General features: G+C 59.4%; 1 protein-coding gene across 1 annotated transcript in view; it reads right to left on the bottom strand.

Annotated features, from left to right (window-relative positions):
• Nucleotides 1–19,166, bottom strand: part of PITPNM3 (PITPNM family member 3) — a 68,522-nt gene that overhangs the window by 34,064 nt on the left and 15,292 nt on the right. The window contains 2 exon segments of the mRNA XM_058704554.1: nucleotides 11,999–12,106; nucleotides 17,445–17,540. Of these exon segments, the coding sequence (XP_058560537.1) occupies nucleotides 11,999–12,106; nucleotides 17,445–17,540 (204 nt within the window).

Raw genomic sequence — 19,166 nt, 5'->3', positions numbered from 1 at the left:
AGGCGCACGGCGAGCACTCAGCAGGTGAGGACGAGCCAAGGTCACTGCTGCCCTGGCTCCCGGTGCCCCGAGCCTGGGTCCTCACGGCTCCCGGTGCCCCCAGCCTGCGTCCCGGCTCCCGGTGCCCCCAGCCTGGGTCGTCCCAGCTCCTGGTGCCCCCAGCCCAGGTCGTCCTGGCTCCCGGTGCCCCCAGCCTTCGTCCTGGCTCCCGGTGCCCCCAGCCTGCGTCCCGGCTCCCGGTGCCCCCAGCCTGGGTCCTCACAGCTCTCGTGCCCCCAGCCCGGGTCGTCCCAGAGCCTGGGTGCAAGAGGGGGCAGACGGAGAGCAGAGGCCCGGCCCTCACGGGGCACCCCGGTAGTGTGGGGAGGCGGCCAGGACCGCTTCCTAGCAGATCCCTCAGACCCGGTGCCACAGGAGAAAACTGAGGCCTGGAGAGGCAGGGGGGCTGGCCCCTGGGACCCGGCTGCAGCTGTATGACTGGGGCCCCAGCACAATGAAAACTCAGGGGTCCTCGTCCAAAAAGCAAGAGAAAGTGTCGTTAGCAGTCCTAAAATAAAAAGGTTCTTCCTTTTCCCTGTGCGCTTTCTACATGTCCTGGCGGTCTGTACGCGAGGGGGTCTCCCCGACCCGGCACACCCGACCCACACCGACCTCCCACCGCCCACCGGACCCACACACCTGACCACGGTGAGAGCAGGAATGGTGGGACATACATCTGCCCTCCACAGGCCTGCCACCCCAGCCTGGGCAGACAGGTGGCCTCTGGGCACGCTGCAACCTTCCCGTCAAAATGCACCAGGTCCCTGCACGGGGTGGGTGACGGGCTGGCTGTCCTATAGGACAGCGTCCTGTCCGTGTTCAGGGCAGGGATGGCGGCTCGGCCCTGAGACACAGGCATACAGCCCCAACCCCTGCCCCCCCCCTGTGGCCAGGCCCCTACCGGCAGGAAAAGGAGGCAGGGCTGGGAGCCAGAGGGCAGGAGACATCCTGGGAGGCAGGGAGGGGGCCCGAGGCAGTGTCACAAGCCCGCCAGCCAAGGCAAGCCAAGCCAGGACCCCATCCCATCTGGCCACACTTACAAACACAGACCCGAGGGTAAATTATTCAGAACTCACAGGTTAACCCCTAACCCAGGCCCTGCCCACAGCATAACGCCCCTGGGCGTTTCTTGGGCACCTACTGCGTGCCAGACCCCGGGAGCGGGGAGGCATCTAGTTGGGGGAGCGGCCGGGTCTGATTCATCGCCCTGTCCTTGTGCCAAGGCCTGAGAGTGACTTAACCTAGACGGTATAGGAGACGCTGCTTTCGTTACCAGGAAGGAGGCATGACTGCTTCCGGGCAGGATTTCAGGGGCAGGAATGCCCGGGGCGGGGGCGGGGGGGGGTGCAGGGCCACTGAGCCTGGGGCCCGGAAGCAGGGGTGCGGAGCTGGAGAAGCCAGGAGGGAGGGTCACTGCAAGGGCAGTGTGCAGGAGACACGGGTCACCTGGGAGGAGGAGGGATGCCGGGCAAGGAGGCAGGGCCAGCCCCAGGGGCAGGGGGCGGGGTGGGGGTGGGGGGGCTCAGCTGGGCCAACTGAAAGCAGCAGCTTTACGGCTTCCCCACCCCCCCACCCCGCTAGATCATCGAGATTCCACACCTTCGGGAGGAAGGAAACTGAGACTCAGAAGAATAAAGTCGTTACCTCATCCTTACGGTTTGGATCTGGTCCCTTGTGACGCCCCAGTCTGCTGAGGGCTCTTGCCACGACCTCTGCCCCACGGGATGGCTCCAGCCGGGGTCAGGCAAGCAGACAGGGCAGGGCTGGGGTCAAGGCAGTGGAAAAGGGCCCGTCCGCCAGGGAGGCTGGGCCGCCCCATGTCTCCGCACACCGGGGGCTTCTGCCGTGAAGCCTCAGCCAGGCGCCTGGTGGGCTGGCTCAGCTCCCCCTTCCCTCGGAGCCACCACGAGGGTCAGCTGTGAGCCGGGCTTCCTGACGAGCAGGCTCCCCAGACGACAGCCACCAAGCAGATGTGCCCCGGTTCCGGGCTGCCTAACGGTACCCCACTTGGCCCCACGGCCGCACCTCAGCGGAAGCTGCCAGAAACTCCTGCAGACAGGACAGGTTGTGCAGGGGGCCAGGACAGAGGCTCGCACATCTGGGCCACATCTTCCGTATGGGAACGCGTCCAACGCCTGCCAGTGGTTCCCCCGTGATTTCCTACTTCCTGTCCCAACCCCCGTCCAACAAACCGTGAGACCCCCCCCCCATCTTCCCCAGAGTAAGAGCAGCTCTCCCACCAAACACCTGAAAGGGGAAGGCTGGGGGTGGGGGGGAGCATTCTGGATGGTAGGGGCCTTGGGGAGGCTGGGGGGAGCATCTGGGACAGCGGGGGCCTCAGGGAGGCGGGGGGGGGGCATCCGGGACAGTGGGGGCCTCGGGGAGGCTGGGGGGGAGCATTCTGGATGGCGGAAGCCTCGGGGAGGCTGGGGGGGCATCCGGGACAGCGGGGGCCTCAGGGAGGCTGGGGGGGAACATCTGGGACAGCGGGGGCCTCAGGGAGGCTGGGGGGGAGCATCTGGGACAGAGGGGGCCTCGGGGAGGCTGGGCGGGAGCATTCTGGATGGCGGGGGCCTCGGGGAGGCTAGGGGGGGATCATTCAGGATGGCAGAGGCTCTGGGAGGAGGAAGATGTTTGGAAATCCCCTCCCGAAGAGCCAGAGGGGGCCTGGCAGACCCCACGGTTGGGGGTGGGGGGCGGCAGCTGGGGTGCGGGGCTTGCCTGGTAACGGGGCTCCGAAGCCAACAGCCCTCCTGCCCATCTCCTGTTCTGGTGCTCCCACCAAGCTGCAGGCTCGAGGTGCCCTCTCACCCAGCCCGCTGCACCCCTGCACACATTCCCAGGCCCTCCTATCATCTTCTCGTTGACTTCCAGAGTAATTTTTCTAGAAGGTGGCTCTGGATTAAATAACTCCATGGATCCCCAGCCGCCACCCCCAACACTGGTTAGCTTGCCATTCCAGGCCTTCGGCACCAGGGTCCCCTCCGGCCTCTTTCAGACCTCCCCACCCCCTCTCCCCACCCCTTCTCCAGCCCCCAGCCCAGCACCTCGTAGCCTGACTTCAGGCAACAAGAACCCATGTGCTTCTCCAGACTTCCTTGCTTCTCACACACCCTCTGTATCTTTGCACATGCTGATCCCGCCCACGGCACCCTAACGGGTCTGTCCAGAACCCAGCAAGGCCTCCTGGGCCTGCGTTTCCCTGCTCACGCTCCGTGTCCCTCCGAGCCCAACGTCCTGTGCTCCCCCTCGTGTGGGCTGTCACCTCACCTCACTGTGCCTGCCCTGCCCTAGCCTGGAGCCATTTCTGAGCCATCGGTGTGTCCCCAGGGCTGACCAGAATTCGTGAGCCCAGTGCACAGTGGGGTGGGGGGGAGGCACGAATGTGGGGAGCCCCTCATCGCTGCAGGTGCAGACAGGTGGTTAAAGCACGCACCCTGGAAGGCAGGGCTGCAGGCAGCCGGCAGGCCGGCACCACCAGCGACGGCCCAGCCCCACGGTGCGCCCAGTTAGAGCCACACTAGGGCAAGGAGGTGGCCTGGGGGAGGCTGGGCTTCCGGAAGGCCTGCTGAGAAAGTGCTGGGCGGTCAGCCTGCAGCCCCCCAGAGGCTCTGTCTAGAGCACAGGCGAGCAGGAGAGGTGGGAGTGGGGCCTGGAAGTGAGACACACCAGAGTGGAAATCAGCCTTGGGACGGATCTGACAGTCCCTCGTGGAAGCCGGCCCGGGGCTGCTTGACTCCTACGGCGATGGTGAACTTACTATCCCCAGACAATGACAGCTGCTGGAGGGGGGGGTGAAAGCCACACCGATGGGCCTTCATGCCAGGCGGGGGTCTGCCCTTCATTCCGCAGACGAGGGAAACCCGCTGCCAAACTCACTGCAGGGCCACGTTACCGGGTCCACATCTCAGAAGCATCAGGGTCCGGCTGAATACAGTGAGCTCACTGCGTGATCCGGGCCCCTCCTCCCGCCCCAAATCCCTAGAAAACGGCGCTAAATAGTTCTCTGCCAGTTGGTCTTTAGCAGTATCGTAAGGTAAGAAGGGGCGTCCTTCGCAGACCTGAAACCATCAGGCATCTGCGAAAGGTGGACGGCAGAGAGAACCCACGGAGGGGGAAAGGGCCGGCTACCGAGTGCAAGGCCCTCCTAGGGAGGTCTGTGCGACTGCGAAGGTCTAACCAACGTCCGTCCGTAACGCTGCCAGAGCAGAGAGGGGGCCACAACCTCAATCTTGCAAAGGAACGTCTGTGGCCAGAGGACAGGCCAGTGCGGGGGCGGAGAGCGGGCTCCTGGATGGGAAACAGGGGAGCAAAGGAAGCTGTGTAATGGCCTGGGCGTGCGTGGGCCACCCCCCCCCCCTCCGAACACCCGCTGTGCCAAGCAGAGGCATCTGCCCCGGGTATGGGAAGGGCTGAATGTTGGAGGCACGGGACAGCCCAGGAAGCTGAAAACACCAAGAAGAATAAGCCAGAAGCTCTGTCACCCTCCCCAATAATTAGATGGCAGACATTTGCAAAAACTAGACGCATCACATCACCCAGAGACAGGCTAAGGGGGAAGGGCAGATACAAAGCGGGGTTCACGGTCAACTTCACTCAATATTAGAGGAAAACTAAGTGTGGAAAAAAGAGGCCAAACTCAGTGACTGAGGGAGGGGAAATCCAGAAAAATGGATCTGTGGGCCTCTCGCCAGTCACTGGCCTGACAGTCAATGGGTGTCAGATGTCGGCAAGCACCAGTAGGATCTAAGAGGGTAGTTAAGTCACGGATTCACCGAGTCTGGGCCGGGCTCCAAAATTCACACTTCTGACCACTTTCCGAGCGGTCCAGGGACCACTCTTTGAGAACCACGTCATCTAGACACAGGCATCAGCTGGAGTCCAGGAGGAACTATGGAAAAACAGCCCTCTGCAAAGCTGAAGTAGGAGAAGCTGGTCAGGACACCTGTGCAGAGACCGCTTCCCTCCTGTCAGTAAGAATGTGGCCTTGGTTAGGGGCGCCTGGGTGGCTTGGTCGGTTGAGCGTCCGACTTCGGCTCAGGTCACGATCTCGCGGTCCGTGAGTTCGAGCCCCGCGTCCGGCTCTGTGCTGACAGCTCAGAGCCTGGAGCCTGTTTCAGATTCTGTGTCTCCCTCTCTCTCTGCCCCTCCCCTGTTCATGCTCTGTCTCTCTCTGTCTCAAAAATAAATAAACGTTAAAAAAAAAATTTAAGAATGTGGCCTTGGTGACACTCCCTTTGTTTCTAAAACAAGTTTGTCCCTTAAGTGACAGCTCATAGCCTGTTAGCATAAATTATTCTGAAAGAAATGTGTAAACCCCGAGCATAAAAGATTAACAACTGTGGCAAGGACTGAGTGGAATCTCTCCAAGGAGCGCCAAGTTGTTCAACAAATGCAAACCCACCGCAGTAATAGAAAAAGGACAAAACCCACACAATCATCTCAACAGATGCGGAAAAGGCATTTGGCAAAATCCGACACCTTTTCGTGATAAAAGCATTGATCAAACCCAGAATAGGAGGGAACTTCCCTGACCAGATAAATGACAACTCCAAAAAGACCCCAAAGACAAAAACAAAACAAAACACAACCAGCTAACATCATATTTAATGGCGAAAGATTGAAAACTCCCCTGAAGATCGGGAACACAATGTCAGCTCTCAGCATTTCTGTTCAGTATTATACTAGAGATTCTAGCCAGGGATGCCAGGCAAGAAAAGGAAATAAAAAGGCATCCAGGTTGGAAAGGAAGAAGGAAAACTACCTGTTGGGAGTTGATATGATCTTGTACGTAGAAAATCCTAACGGGGCACCTGGGGGGCTCAGTCAGTTAAGCGTCCGACTTCAGCTCAGGTCATGATCTCACAATGTGAGTTCAAGCCCCGCGTCGGGCTCTGTGCTGATGGCTTGGAGCCTGGAGCCTGCTTTGGATTGTGGGTCTCCCTCTCTCTCTGCCCCTCCCCTGCTCACACTCTGTCTCCCTCTCTCTCTCCCTCTCTCTCTCTCTCAAAAATAAATAAGACATTAAAAATTTTTTTCAAATAGATAAAATAAAAATGAATTCAAAGTGGATCAAAGACCTAAATGTAGAGCTAAAATTATGAAACTCTTCAGGGAAAACAAAGGGTAAACCTTCATGACTTCACATTAACAGGTGGTTTCTTAGATATGGGCTCAAATGCAGAATAATAAAAGCAAAAATAGACAAATTGGGCTTCATCAGAATTTTAGAACTTGGCACTCCAAAGGGTATTATCAAAAAAAGTGAAAAGACGCCCCAAAGAATGGGAGAAAGTAACTGAAAATTATGTAACTGACAAGAGCCTAGCGTCCACAATATGTAAAGAACACTCACAACCCAACAAGAGACAACCTGATTTTAAAATGGGCAAAGTGGGGCGCCTGGGTGGCGCAGTCGGTTAAGCGTCCGACTTCAGCCAGGTCACGATCTCGCGGTCCGTGAGTTCGAGCCCCGCGTCAGGCTCTGGGCTGATGGCTCGGAGCCTGGAGCCTGTTTCTGATTCTGTGTCTCCCTCTCTCTCTGCCCCTCCCCCGTTCATGCTCTGTCTCTCTCTGTCCCAAAAATAAATAAAAAAAAAACGTTGAAAAAAAAAAAATTAAAAAAAAAAATAAATAAATAAATAAATAAAATGGGCAAAGTATCTGAATAGACATTTCTCCGAATGATGATGAACAATGACCACCAAGCACACGAACACATGCTCACCATCATCAGTCATTAGGGAAATGCAAACCCAAACCATGGTCATACACCCGCTCGCAAGGCTATTCGCAAACAACAGACAACAACAAGCTCTGGCAAGAGCGTGGGGAAGTCTGAACTCTGGGAAGGTGATGTGGTGAGTCCCCAGCAATCCCACTCCTGGGTTGTGCCCAAGAGAACAGGAAGTATGTCCTCAAAACCCTGTACATGCTGACAGAATGGGAAAGATATTTGCAAATGACATAGAGGTTAAGGGTTAGCATCCAAAATCTATAAGGAACTTATCAAACTCAACACCCCAAAAACATACTTCTTCGGGTGAAGAAATGCGCAGAAGACATGAATAGACACTTCTCCAAAGAAGACATCCAGATGGCCAACAGGCACATGAAAGGATGCTCGACGTCACTCCTCATCAGGGAAATACAAGTCAGATATCACCTCACGCCAGTCAGAGTGGCCAAAATGAACAAATCAGGAGACTATAGATGCTGGAGAGGATGTGGAGAGACGGGAACCCTCTTGCACTGTTGGTGGGAATGCAAATTGGTGCAGCCGCTCTGGAAAACAGTGTGGAGGGTCCTCAGAAAATTAAAAATAGAGCTACCCTATGACCCAGCAATAGCACTGCTAGGAATTTACCCAAAGGATTCAGGAGTGCTGATGCACGGGGGCACTTGTACCCCAATGTTTATAGCAGCACTCTCAACAACAGCCAAATTATGGAAAGAGCCCAAGTGTCCATCAACTGATGAATGGATAAAGAAGATGTGGTTTATATACACAATGGAATACTACTTGGCAATAAGAAAGAAGGAAATCATGCCATTTGCAGCAACGTGGATGGAACTGGAGGGCATTATGCTAAGTGAAATAAGTCAGGCAGAGAAAGGTACCGAATGTTTTCACTCATATGTGGAAGTTGAGAAACTGAACAGAAGACCATGGGGGAAGGGAAGGGGGAAAAATAGTTTCAGACAGACAGGGAGGGAGGCAAACCCTAAGAGACTCTTCAATACAGAGAACAAACTGAGGGTTGATGGGGGGGAGGGGAAGTGGGGGATGGGCACCGAGGAGGGCACTCGTTGGGACGAGCGCTGGGTGTTGTACGTAAGCGATGAATCACAGGAATCTGCTCCTGAAGCCAAGACTACCCTGTACACGCTGTATGTTAGCTCATTTGACAATTACATTAAAAAAAAACCAAACCTGTACGTAAACACTTAGAGCACCGTGACTCATAACAGCAAGAAAGTGGAAACAGCCCAAAGGTCCAGCCGATGGATGGATGGACAATATGTGCAACAGCCATACGGGGGCCTATTACTCAAGCGTGGAATGCAATGAAATTCTGGTTCATGCCACAGCACGTCTGAGCCTCGAAAACGTGATGCCAAGGCAGACCTCAATACCAACGGCCACATACTGTCGGATTCCATTTCTACGCAATTCCGTATTTGAGGAGAGGAAAATGGTGGGTGACTGCTGACAGCTTAGGAGGTGTCTTTCCGGGGAGAAGGAAATGTTCTGGAACCAGGTAGCTGCTCAACTTTGTGAATCTACAAGATATACAGAAACTGCTGAAGTATACACTTGAAGAGGGTGGATTGTCTGGTATGTGAATTATGTCTCGATTAAAAAAAAAACAAAACAAAACTTGGCAAGACCCGCTTTACTTGGACAACGTCAACGGCAGCTCTGTGCTTCCTGAGATCACTGGAAACCACCAGTTCCTGTTCTGTGCCATAACCTCACTTAGGGATCTTTGGCTAATTAGCCCAAACTCAAGTGTGTGGGGGCCGTTTGCATCCACTTCTAACCCACCAGGAGACTCCGAACTTAAAAAGCACAGGGAGGAGGGAGGCTGTGAAAAGCACAGAATGAGTCCACGGCACCCATGGACAGTACAGGTTGTATCAGTATCTGGAAAACAAACAAACAAACAAACAAACAAACAAACAAACAAACAAAAAACCAACAGAGCGCGTGAAAACGAAGACAGGATTGCTTTAACAAAAAAAACCAAACTCCACAGAAGAGCTGACCAGAGGGATGGCAACAGCAGAAGAAGAGAAACTGGTCTGGCGAGCTATTGACCGTGTTAGAGCCAAGGAAAGTTTCTAGAACCCAGCAGGGACCAAGAAATAAGAACGGGGCCAGACAAGGTGAGACACGGGTCCAGCATCCGTCTAATGCAAGCTTTAGAAGGGGAATCAGAGAGAGAGAGAGAGAAACACTTGAGGGGCACCTGGGTGGCTCAGTCAGTTGAGCATCTGACTCTTGATTCCGGCTCCAGTCATGACCTCAGGGTTTGTGGGACCGAGCCCCACGCTGGGCTCTGCGCTCACAACACAGGGCCTGCTTGGGATTCTCATTCTCTCTCTCTCTCTCTCTCTCTCTGCCCCTCCCCTGTTCATGCTCTGTCTCTCTCAAAATAAACAAACATTGAAAAAAAAAAAGAAATATTTGAAAAAATAAGTTGTGCGTATATGCGTATATATACACATAAATATAGATGTGTTTGAATATGTTTACGTGAATATTTTATATATCACATACAGACGTTGATACATCATATTATGTATCACACGTACACACGCTAAACGTTTTACATTATATGCACACGCATGCACATTCACCGTATATTCACACACACGTACAACAGGCACTTACATAATTACACAAAATGTAAATCTGTACACGTGTATATGCCGGGCCAAATTCACCAACAAAATGCAAACCTGTAACCGAGCTCAAGGTGAAGAAGGGTTAATACACAAGTACCAAAATCAACAAGGGGAATACAACCCAGGGGAGAAAGCAGAGGGGCCCACGGAACGTGGAAGATTCCGTGGCGGATGGAGGCTGCAGGACCAGTGGCTGGAAACCACACCGTCACCCCGACAGCGTGGCCCCAGCCCGTGGAAGGCGAGGCGCTAAAGTGAAGTCCCCGTAGGGCACGGGTCCCTGAGGTCTGCTCCGTCCATGATGGGACTTCAAAGCAAACCCGCTCCTTTGGAGGAACAACAAAGGCACCGCCCCCGGACGGTGGGAGGCAGCCTTCTCCTGAAGTGCCCCCGGAGCCTCCCTCCTAGGCCCCGAGCTCAGCCTCCTCCTGCGCAGTCACGGTCACGGAGGCCGGGACCCCGCTCTTCCTCGGCCGTGAGCCCCTCCAAGCACTGTGCCCACACCCCGCCCCGGGGAAGCCCCCGTCGTGGCTGATAACGGTCGGTGAGTGGAAGGATTCCTCTGTCCTGCGGAGGAATCACACCATGAATCCCCAGGGGATGGGGACATGGCTGGTTTCCTCTTCCTCGCCTGCCCTGCCCCCTCCTGCTCGCCCCAGGGGGTGGGGGGGGGCAGGCACTGCCTTAATGCACCTCTCCCCGGTGAGCAAGTGAGCGCCTACGGCTGTTTGCCAGAATGGGACCTGTCCCCGCACCACAACCACCTGTCGCTGAGAGCGCTTAGCCAACCACCGGCTCACTCGGTCCTCCCGACTTGTGTAGAAGCCTCATTCTGCCCACCGTGAACCTGCCCGGCCGTGAAGCCACGTTCAAGCCCAGACCGCACAGAGTGTAGCTTCGGCCCCTGTGTCCCTCTCTCTCCGCTTGCCTCCCTGTGCCTGGCCCTCTCCCTGCCTTTCCTCACCCCTCCCCGGCTCACACTGGGCTGAGTCACGCTCTCTGACTGCCAGCGGGCCGGCCTGGGAGAGGATGGCCAGATGGGTTATGACTAAGATCTGGGTTTGTCTTCACGGCTACAGAGAACCCGTGACCCCTTCTGGGCCCCTCCAGGGCTTGGGGTGAAGGAAAGAGCAGACAAATGCACGGCTGTGTCAATGGGGAAGTCGCTTCTGAACTGGCCCGGGGGGACCAGACTCGAGCAGTGGCCTGAGGGCCTTTCCTTGAAGCCTCTGGGTTTCCTGAACCTGACCACCTTGCAGAGGCCCCGGACACCGCCCAGCTGGGAACCAGGACACGAGGGATGTGAGCGCGATGCTGCCACCAACTTGGAGGGCCCTGGGCGAGACACCGCTTCCCCAGGCCTTGGGTTCTGCATCTGTGAAATGAACGGCCACCCCTGGCGTGTCCAGCACTGTGGCACGGGGACAGCACCGAGCCAAGGGGGCGGGGGAGGGGCTCAAGGAAAGCGGCTACAGACAAAGCACCAGCACCAACATGGCCGCTGGAGCAGCACACGTCCGGAGAGGGCGGCCTGGCCCAGACCATGACTGAGGAATGACGGGGCCAGGCCACCAGGAGGAGGGGAGGTGGGTGGAGGGCTGTGTGGGACGAGGGACAGAAAACAGCAGCCCCAGGATAACAGGTGCAGACGTGAGCACCGTGGACCCAGGTGGGTTCTCGATCTGTCTCGTCCCTGAGTGACCTCCATCAAATGCAGCCCCTCTCGTTTTGACCTTCAGCTAAGCGGCGTCCTCCGCTTGTGTCTCCTAGCCTGGCCCCGTAGCTTCACTGCCAGGAGCCCTTCCCTGCTCCCCTCTCCCGCCTCCCTCCCACTGCAGGCCCAGCAACCCTCAGCCCAAACCTCACCCCCTTACGTCCTGATTGTACCCTGTCACCGTGTCACGGTCGGAGATCTCAGCCACGTCACCTTCACTCCTCCTACCAAGCACACATATACAGTAGGTGCTCCACAAAAAATCTGTTAGTGATGCAAAATGGCCAAACGGGTGGGACGCCTGAAGGGCCAGGGCTGCCCTGCCTGTTGATTAAGCTCCTGGTCAAGCCCCCCTCCACGGAAAGTCTCCTGGATGAACCCCCTTCCCCGGGCACTCAGCCCAAGGAAGTTACGATCCCCACGACCGCCCTGCCCGGTGCCTTCTCAAAGGCTCCCAGACTAACCAGCGTACCCCCAGCCCACTCCAAGGAGCCTGGCCCCTGCCACCTGCCCCTCATAACCCATGCCCCCCGTGGTCATCCTAGGGACACAGGAAGTTCTGCCCGAGCACCTTGGAGCTGCTCTGCACAGACAGCCATGTGCAAGCACCCATGAGGGTCCCTGCAGGTCACAGAGCTCTGGGGGGCACAGGTAGGGGGAAGGGAGGCGTCTGGAGAGACAGAAGACTTTTTACAGAAGACCCGACTTCTGGCCCCGAGCTGTCCGCACCAGCACTCCCGCAGCACACGCGTGCACACACCCCGGGGCCTCACCCTGGGGCCCCTCCGGTCTCCCCAAGGACCCCATCCGCTCACACACACCCCGGGGGCTCACCCTGGTGCCCCTCCAGTCTCCCCAAGGTCCCCATCTGCTCCGCCAGGTCGTTAGAACTCCACTGGCTCATCCCGATGAGGATGGAATTCTTCCCTTCGGCCATGTCCTCTGTGGGGGAAGCAGAGATGGGCGTGAGCGGACAGGCTGTGTTCAGGTGACCCTAGCCGTTGACGCAGACCTCGACTGCTGGACGTGTCTGTCCTCTGGACAGTACAACACATTCAGGAAGCTTCCGCCGCAAGCAGGCATCACTGCTGTGCCCCACGGGGCCCCCCGGCTGCGGCTGAAGAAAGTAACCAGGGGACAGTCCTGGGAAAGGGTGCAAACCCACACAAGTTTCTGTTCCTGGCAACAAGGGTGGTGTTCCCTGAAAAGAAGGAAAAGAAAAACCTTGCCACTTGCCACGAGTTTTTCTTTGGGTAAGGGACTTGACTTCACTGAGCCTCAGTTTTCCCATCAGAAAAACGGGACTGGCAAGGTCCACCTCGAAGAGCTGCCATGAGAATTAAGTGAGCTAAGGGGGATAAAGGTCTCAGAGCACACGAGGTGCCCACAGATAAAGACATTATGGTTACTCCTCTGCACGAGAAGGGGTTGCCACAGGTATCTGGGGTTTGAACGGGGCAGAAGCAGGTCTGCAGCAACCGGGGCGCGGAATTCTGGCTCCAAACAAGCCTTGAGCTGTACAGAACCACTGACTCTCATCTCAACCTTATGAACGTAGTGATAACCCCATCCTCCCCACGCCCCCCCCAACCCTGTCTCTATCCGTGCCCTTACCCAACCTGAGCTCAGCGATTACTCTGAAGAAGTCAGTGGGGCCATATTCCCCAACCGCACCGAACACAAGCCCCTGGGTCCCACACGACAGCTGCACACACCTGGTGCGGTCCCTCGTCCCAAAGCGGGGCGTTCCCTCAAGAACAAACCCACAGGTGTGCCCTGCCCCCGCTTGCAAAGTGACGGGCCTTCCTGGCAAAGGATGCTGTGCCCTCTCTCACGGGGCAGGTACTAAAGGGTGGTGGCGAAAATCCTCAAGCTCATGACAGCTGAGAATAAAGGGACAGGACCCATTTCACTGCCAAAGATAGAACCAGCCCTGGCAGAGCACGGGGAGCTGTCCAGAGTTCTGACCGCTCTGGAGCTCAGCACTTTTCTCCCCCACTTCTGGCTGGGACACCTCGGCCAGCCTCATGGACTCGCCTATTTGATTCATTTAACAACGCTGATGAAATGTTTCCTCTGCACTGAGATGGTCATGATGCCTTACAAATACCAACTCACCCCACTCTCATCATGATACTGAAAAGGTCCAACCCTCATCATCTGCGTTTTATAGACGAGAGATCTGAAACACGGAGTAGCTCAGTACCTTGCCCAAGGTCACCGGCGAGAGCCAGGACTGAAGCCCAGGTACACTGTTTCAAGAGTCCTGCAATCCTGGTGGCCTGCCCTGGACGTCCTGGATCGGCCCCCCAGCCCCCCACCCAGGATCCACACCTGCCCAGATGACTTCCCGAGCCCCATGTGCTCCATTCTGGCACACGTCTACACGTCTAGGCAGTGCCGTGTTCCGGGCAGGCTCCTGGCTGGATTCCTGTCCAAACTCTGCCCCACGTGAGCCTGGGCCTTTGCACGTGCCCTCAACTCTTCCTGTCTTCTCATCTCTTCCTTGGGAGTAACAGCTCTGGTTCTGGAGCCCTTTCCAGCAGGCCATCATGAGGGTGAAGGAGAACACTGTGAATCTGTAAAATCTATGGGGGCCAAGGTGCCCACCCCCAGACACTGGCTTCTCTGCTCCCACCCCTAACGGAGAGACAGGGACAGGCTCAGGAACACGCCTGTGCTCTGCTCCCGGGATGGCTCCGTTACCCAACGCCCACAGCGTCAGCAGCCCACTCGTCCCGGGAACAACCAGCCCCACCCTGGCTGTGTGCAACACAAGGGGCCCGGGCCCCAGAGACTCACCTGGGGCCACACGTTGGCCAGTCACTGGCCCAACCTCTGCCCCTGGCAGCCTGCACCTGTGTCTGCTACCTCCCTTCCAGGCGGAGGCTGTGTGCCCACAGGAAAAGCCCAGAGATGTGCCCCCTGTTCTCCAGGAGACCGGCCACGGTCTGTAAAATCAGTGCTTTATCCTGTTCCCTTCGCTGGGAGGAACCGGGCATTGGAGCACGCAGCCGGGTCTCCGCAAGACCGAGGGCAGCTCTCCGCCCGGCCTCGCACCAGGAGGGGAGCAGGGTGTCCACCGGGCATGGGGACAGCAGAGCAGGGGACACGGGAGATGAGGCGGCAGGCGGAAACCTCCAACGTCCCGCCCGGGGAGGGCTCCGCTGGGCCCCTGGTTGGGCTCGGCTGCGACCTTGGGGACCAGGCCGCTTGTGCGGGTCCACGGCAAGGAGCTGGCTCTTGTCTAGATGTTGGGAGAGGGGACCGAGACAACAAGCGGAGGGAAGGGGCCTGGGCCTCAGCAGGGGGCGCCTCCTGCTCACTCACTCACCCCTCCGTGTTCCCTTATGTTAGAGGGGCGCAAATCCTTCCCTTTGAACAGCGACGCTGAGCAGAACGGTGATCAACAAACCACTCGTATTCACACGTACAGCTTGAGGCAGGCGTCTGGGTGGTTTAGTGGGTTAAGCGTCCGACTTCGGCTCAGGTCATGATCTCACAGTTTGTGGGTTCGGGCCCCACGTCGGGCTCTGTGCTGACAGCTCGGAGCCTGGAGCCTGCTTTGGATTCTGTGTCTCCCTCTCTCTCTGCTCCTCCCCAGCGCTCGCTCTCTCTCACTCTCTCTCTCTCAAATAAACATCAAAACTAGTAATAAAAAAAAATGCAAATACAACTTGGTAGGTGCTGACCAACGGACACACCCCTGACACCATCTCCCGAGTTTCACCCCCTCCCTCCCCCTGCCCCCTCTCCCCTTCTCCCCTCCAGTTTCTGCTTTTCACTGTCGGCCGGAGTCTGCTCCCTTGCCTTACTTACAGCTCGCCTGTCTCCCACCCCCACCGCTGACCGCTGGCTCCGGAAGCATGGGGACAGCGCCCATCTGCCACACCCCCGCTGTGAGAGGCAGCGTCCCCGAGGAGCAGATACTCACAGGTGAGTGGATTCTAGCCCCTGCTTGGCCTGACCTCGAGTAACCTTGGGTGACCCTGAGCAAGCCTCCCAACGCTCTGGCCTCAGTTTCCCAGCCCGGAGACGGTGGTGGTGGTGCTGAACTCCAGGACCTTGCGGGCCCCTCCGGGCCCCCCTGAGTCTTCCCTTGCCCTGCACCCCAGCCCTGGCAGACTGGGCCGTGGCCCCCAGATATCCTCTGACAGGAGGGAGGCACCCCTCCTGGGTCTGGGGACCTGGACCCCAATGCCCGCCCTGCAGTGCTCACCAGCCACGCGAGGCCCCGGGCCTGCCGCTGTGGCCCACGGAGCCGGCATCCTGCCCAGGGTGTCAGGGACCCAGACGGTCTCCTGCCCGAGTCCGGGACACTCACCGCCCGGACCTGGGGGCTGCGGACTGCCTGTTGTTGGGCCTCGCCCAGCCCAGGGGACAGAGAAGGACAGCTTCCCCTCTGACCGCCTGAGCCACGGAGACTCCAACGGCCTTGTCTCGGGGACAGCACAGAGCACACAGCGGGTGGGGAGGGCAACCGGGAGGAAGGGGGCCTCCGCAGCCTGTGGGGTGCGGGGCGGGGGCAGGACGTACCCACAGCTGCTCAGGGGGCAAGCCGGTGAGCAGGCCCGCCCCCAGTGCCTCCTGCCGCCAGCCGTCCCGTCATCGGGGAAGCCGGCCCTGAGGAACTGCAAACTGTTTTAAATAAAAGCGTTCTAAGCGTCAAAACATTGACGTCACTGCTGTCACATTGTGCGCTAGTTGCGCTCTGGCCAGACACCCCCGGGAGACAGCACACGGGTCCCACGTGGGCCGGGTGTCGGTTGGCTTGGGGCCTGCCCAGCTGTGCCCTGTGCCCCCCCTGAAAGGCACCTGAACCGGGCACTCCCCACTTCCGGAGGCACAGAGCTGACCCGGACACCAAGGCCCAGAGAAGGGCAATGGCGTGGCTGAGACCATGAGGCCACGTCCCCGGTGTCCTGCTGCAGGCCCAGATGTCTTCCCAGCACGCGGTCTGTTTCTGCTTCGAGACCCCATCTCACTAGGCATCTTACAGCTGGCTGTCCCGGGAGTGCGTCAGCCCCCTAGATACGGTGACTTCCCCGGTGGGGCCAAGCCGGCCAGGTGAGGACCGGGGCCCCTGGGTGGGGGAGGCAGCCAGGCGAGCGTGACCGTGGGGACCTTCTGTCCGCTGCCCACTGGCGCCCACACCTGCCCTGCGTGCGCGCTCTCACCCAGAGCCGGAAACGCACACCCGCTTTGGCACGCCCGTCCCCACTCCCTGGTTCCTGTTCTTCGTCCCCTTGACCACGCCCCTGCTGTCCGCCGGCCCCCTTGTACCCACTGGACAGGCCGCCCGCCAACCCCCGCCCCGTGCCCCCTGGACGTGCCCCCCTCGCGCCCCCTGGATGTGCTGCCCGCCGGCCTCCCTCGTACCGGTTGGACACGCCCCCTCTTACTCGCAGGACGTGCCCCCCTCTTAACCACTGGACATGCCCCTCTCGCGCCCCCTGGACATGCCCCCCTCGCGCCCGCTGGACGTGACTCCCTCGCACCCACTGGATGTGTCGCCCGCCGGCCTCCCTCGTACCCGTTGGACATGCCCCCCTCGTGCCCGCTGGACATGCCTCCATCCCGCCCTCTGACACGCCGCCCGCCAGCCCCCTCGTGCCCCCAGGACGTGTCCCCCTCGCACCTGCTGGACGTGCCCCCCTGGTACCCACGGGAGGTCTGCAACAGTCCTGCTCACCGCCCCGCAACCCCTCTGCGACTGATCCTATGTGCCTGGCACAGGGTCTCAGACAGGCAGCCAGCCTCTCCTCTGCCCCTCGTGCCAGACCCCTGACCCCTGGTGCACGGGCCCCTGGGTCCCCGGAAGGGCCACCGTCCTGCTTGAGTGCCATCACACCGGCTGCCTCCTCCGTCAGAAGGCTCCTTCCCCTCGTGACTAGGGAGAGGGCACTACCAACCCCACTAAGTTAGGGACCCACATCCACTCCCTGTTAACACCTGCTGACTTACGCAGGGGCATCACCCCCTTGGGAGGGTGACTTCCTCCGTGTCACTGCTGGGTTTTGCCTCTCCCGCTAAACCACCAGCATCAGGAGGGCAGCGCCCACGCCCAGAGGCCTCTACAGCTCAGCGAGCGCCTGGCACAGCCCCTGAGGTGGACCAAGGACACAGCCAGTGCCCCTGCCTCGGGGACTCAGAATCGGGCACACGTGAAGTGCGGGGCACAGCGTCCAAGAGGGAGAGACGCTAACCCCCACCAAGATCCCCTTCGTGAGGCTTCTAGAAAGCTCACCCAGCCAGTGGCGGGAAGATGGAGTTCACTCACCTCTGGCATCAAAGAATTCATCGTCCGAGCTCTCCACTGAGTCGCTGAGGACGTTTCGAAGGTGCCAGGGGGCACCGCCGCCCGGGGGAGGGCCACCTGTGGAAGAGAACATACCTGTTAGCCAGTCCTGAGACCCAGTCCCAGCTGAGCGGTAAAGCTGCACGAACGCCACCCCCCCACTGTCCCGTGCTCAGCACCCCGTCCCTGCCCCCTGCGGGGGCTCAGCACCTCTCCCCACCCCCCACCCACCCCCTGCTGGGGCTCAGCAGCTCCCCCCACCCCCTGCGGGGGCTCAGCAGCTCCCCCCACACCCCTACCCACCCCCTGCGGGGGCTCAGCACCTCCCCCCACCCCCCCCACCTCCCCCACCCCCCCGCAGCGGTCCGGACAGTGCTCCACGTGTGCCAGAATGCACGGCGTGACGTGCAGGGTGAGCGCTGGACCTCGCGCTCACACACCGGCGGGAAGGGGCCCCGGTCACAGTGGCCGTTCAGAGGCACCACCGCCTTACAACGCCACCCTCTGCCAACGGGGCGCCAAGGTCGGCGGAACAGGGGAGAAGGGCCCAGAAAATCACGCCGGTCACATGCACTTCCTCGCGCAGGGCGACGTGCTCCCGCGTGCGTCTCTGTCCGGGGCCGGTCAGGTGGCCCAGCCCGGGGAGGGCAGGAGGGTGCAGGAGCAGGGCAGCCGATACCCGGGCAGCATGTTCCGGCCAGGACCTCGGCCTCCATCGCAGACGCACGGCCTGAGCCCCAGCCCCGCGCCGACCCTGCGGCTTGCAACCTGCATGGCGGTCCTTCCACACCACAGCCTCAGTTTCCCCACCTCTAAAGAACCGACCACCATCAGTCCGGAGTCCAGTCTCGAAGGATCAGAAGAGATGTACACTCAGAGTCTGCGTCTCAGGCCCAGTATTTATGATGACTCACGTCCACAGAAGCCAGGGGCGGGGGGGGGGGGGTGCCGAGGGGTCCCCGGGACGGTCAGGGGAAGGGTGCACCCGGACCCGGAACACCCCCCGCCCCACCTCCACAGGCACCTGGGTCCTCACCGTGGACCAGCGGGTGCCCAGCACATCCTCCCCATGCCGCCCCCCCCCCCCGCCCCCCCAGGCACACGAAACCCTGGGCATTGCCCAGGGGATTGAGATCTAGCTGCCAAAACTAAAACCAGAAAAGCATCAGGACAAAACTGACCCGGTAATGTTCCTGAGGAAGCAGTCAGGAGTGCACGGTTAACCCTCGCGTTCTGGCAGCTCCGGGGCCTGGGAAGAAATCCCAGAGCCCGGGCGCAGGGACGGGGCGTGCGCGCACACACGGCCATAAAGGGACTTCTTCTTGGCGGCCGCGAGGACGCAGTCGCTCCTGGTGTGTGCGCGGGGAAGGCTGCCCACGGGGTGTGGCTGGGAGAGGAGGGGGAGGCAGGTGGGTCCCGGAACAGCGTGTGCCGTGGGCCCCACGTCCTGAAAAACGGTCCCGCGTCTGAGGGGGATGCGGGCGGTGTGTTGGTCAAGAGCTCAGGTCGGGGGAGGAAGGGGCCAGGGGTCAAGCCGTGAGATGACAGGGGGCCCCCCACCCTCCGCGCCTCAGACGGCAGGGGAGGGTGGGAGCCTGTCGGAAAATGCAGGCAAATTCAACACAGCGCCCGTTAGCGCAGGGCCTGGGGCACGGCCAGTGTCCACGTCAGCCGTCATCGCACGTACACGCGGAGGCAGGGCCG

The sequence above is a fragment of the Neofelis nebulosa genome, chromosome 16, assembly GCF_028018385.1.
Source record: "Neofelis nebulosa isolate mNeoNeb1 chromosome 16, mNeoNeb1.pri, whole genome shotgun sequence".
Classification (NCBI taxonomy): Eukaryota; Metazoa; Chordata; class Mammalia; order Carnivora; family Felidae; genus Neofelis; species Neofelis nebulosa.
This window is presented reverse-complemented; position numbering and strand designations above follow the sequence as displayed.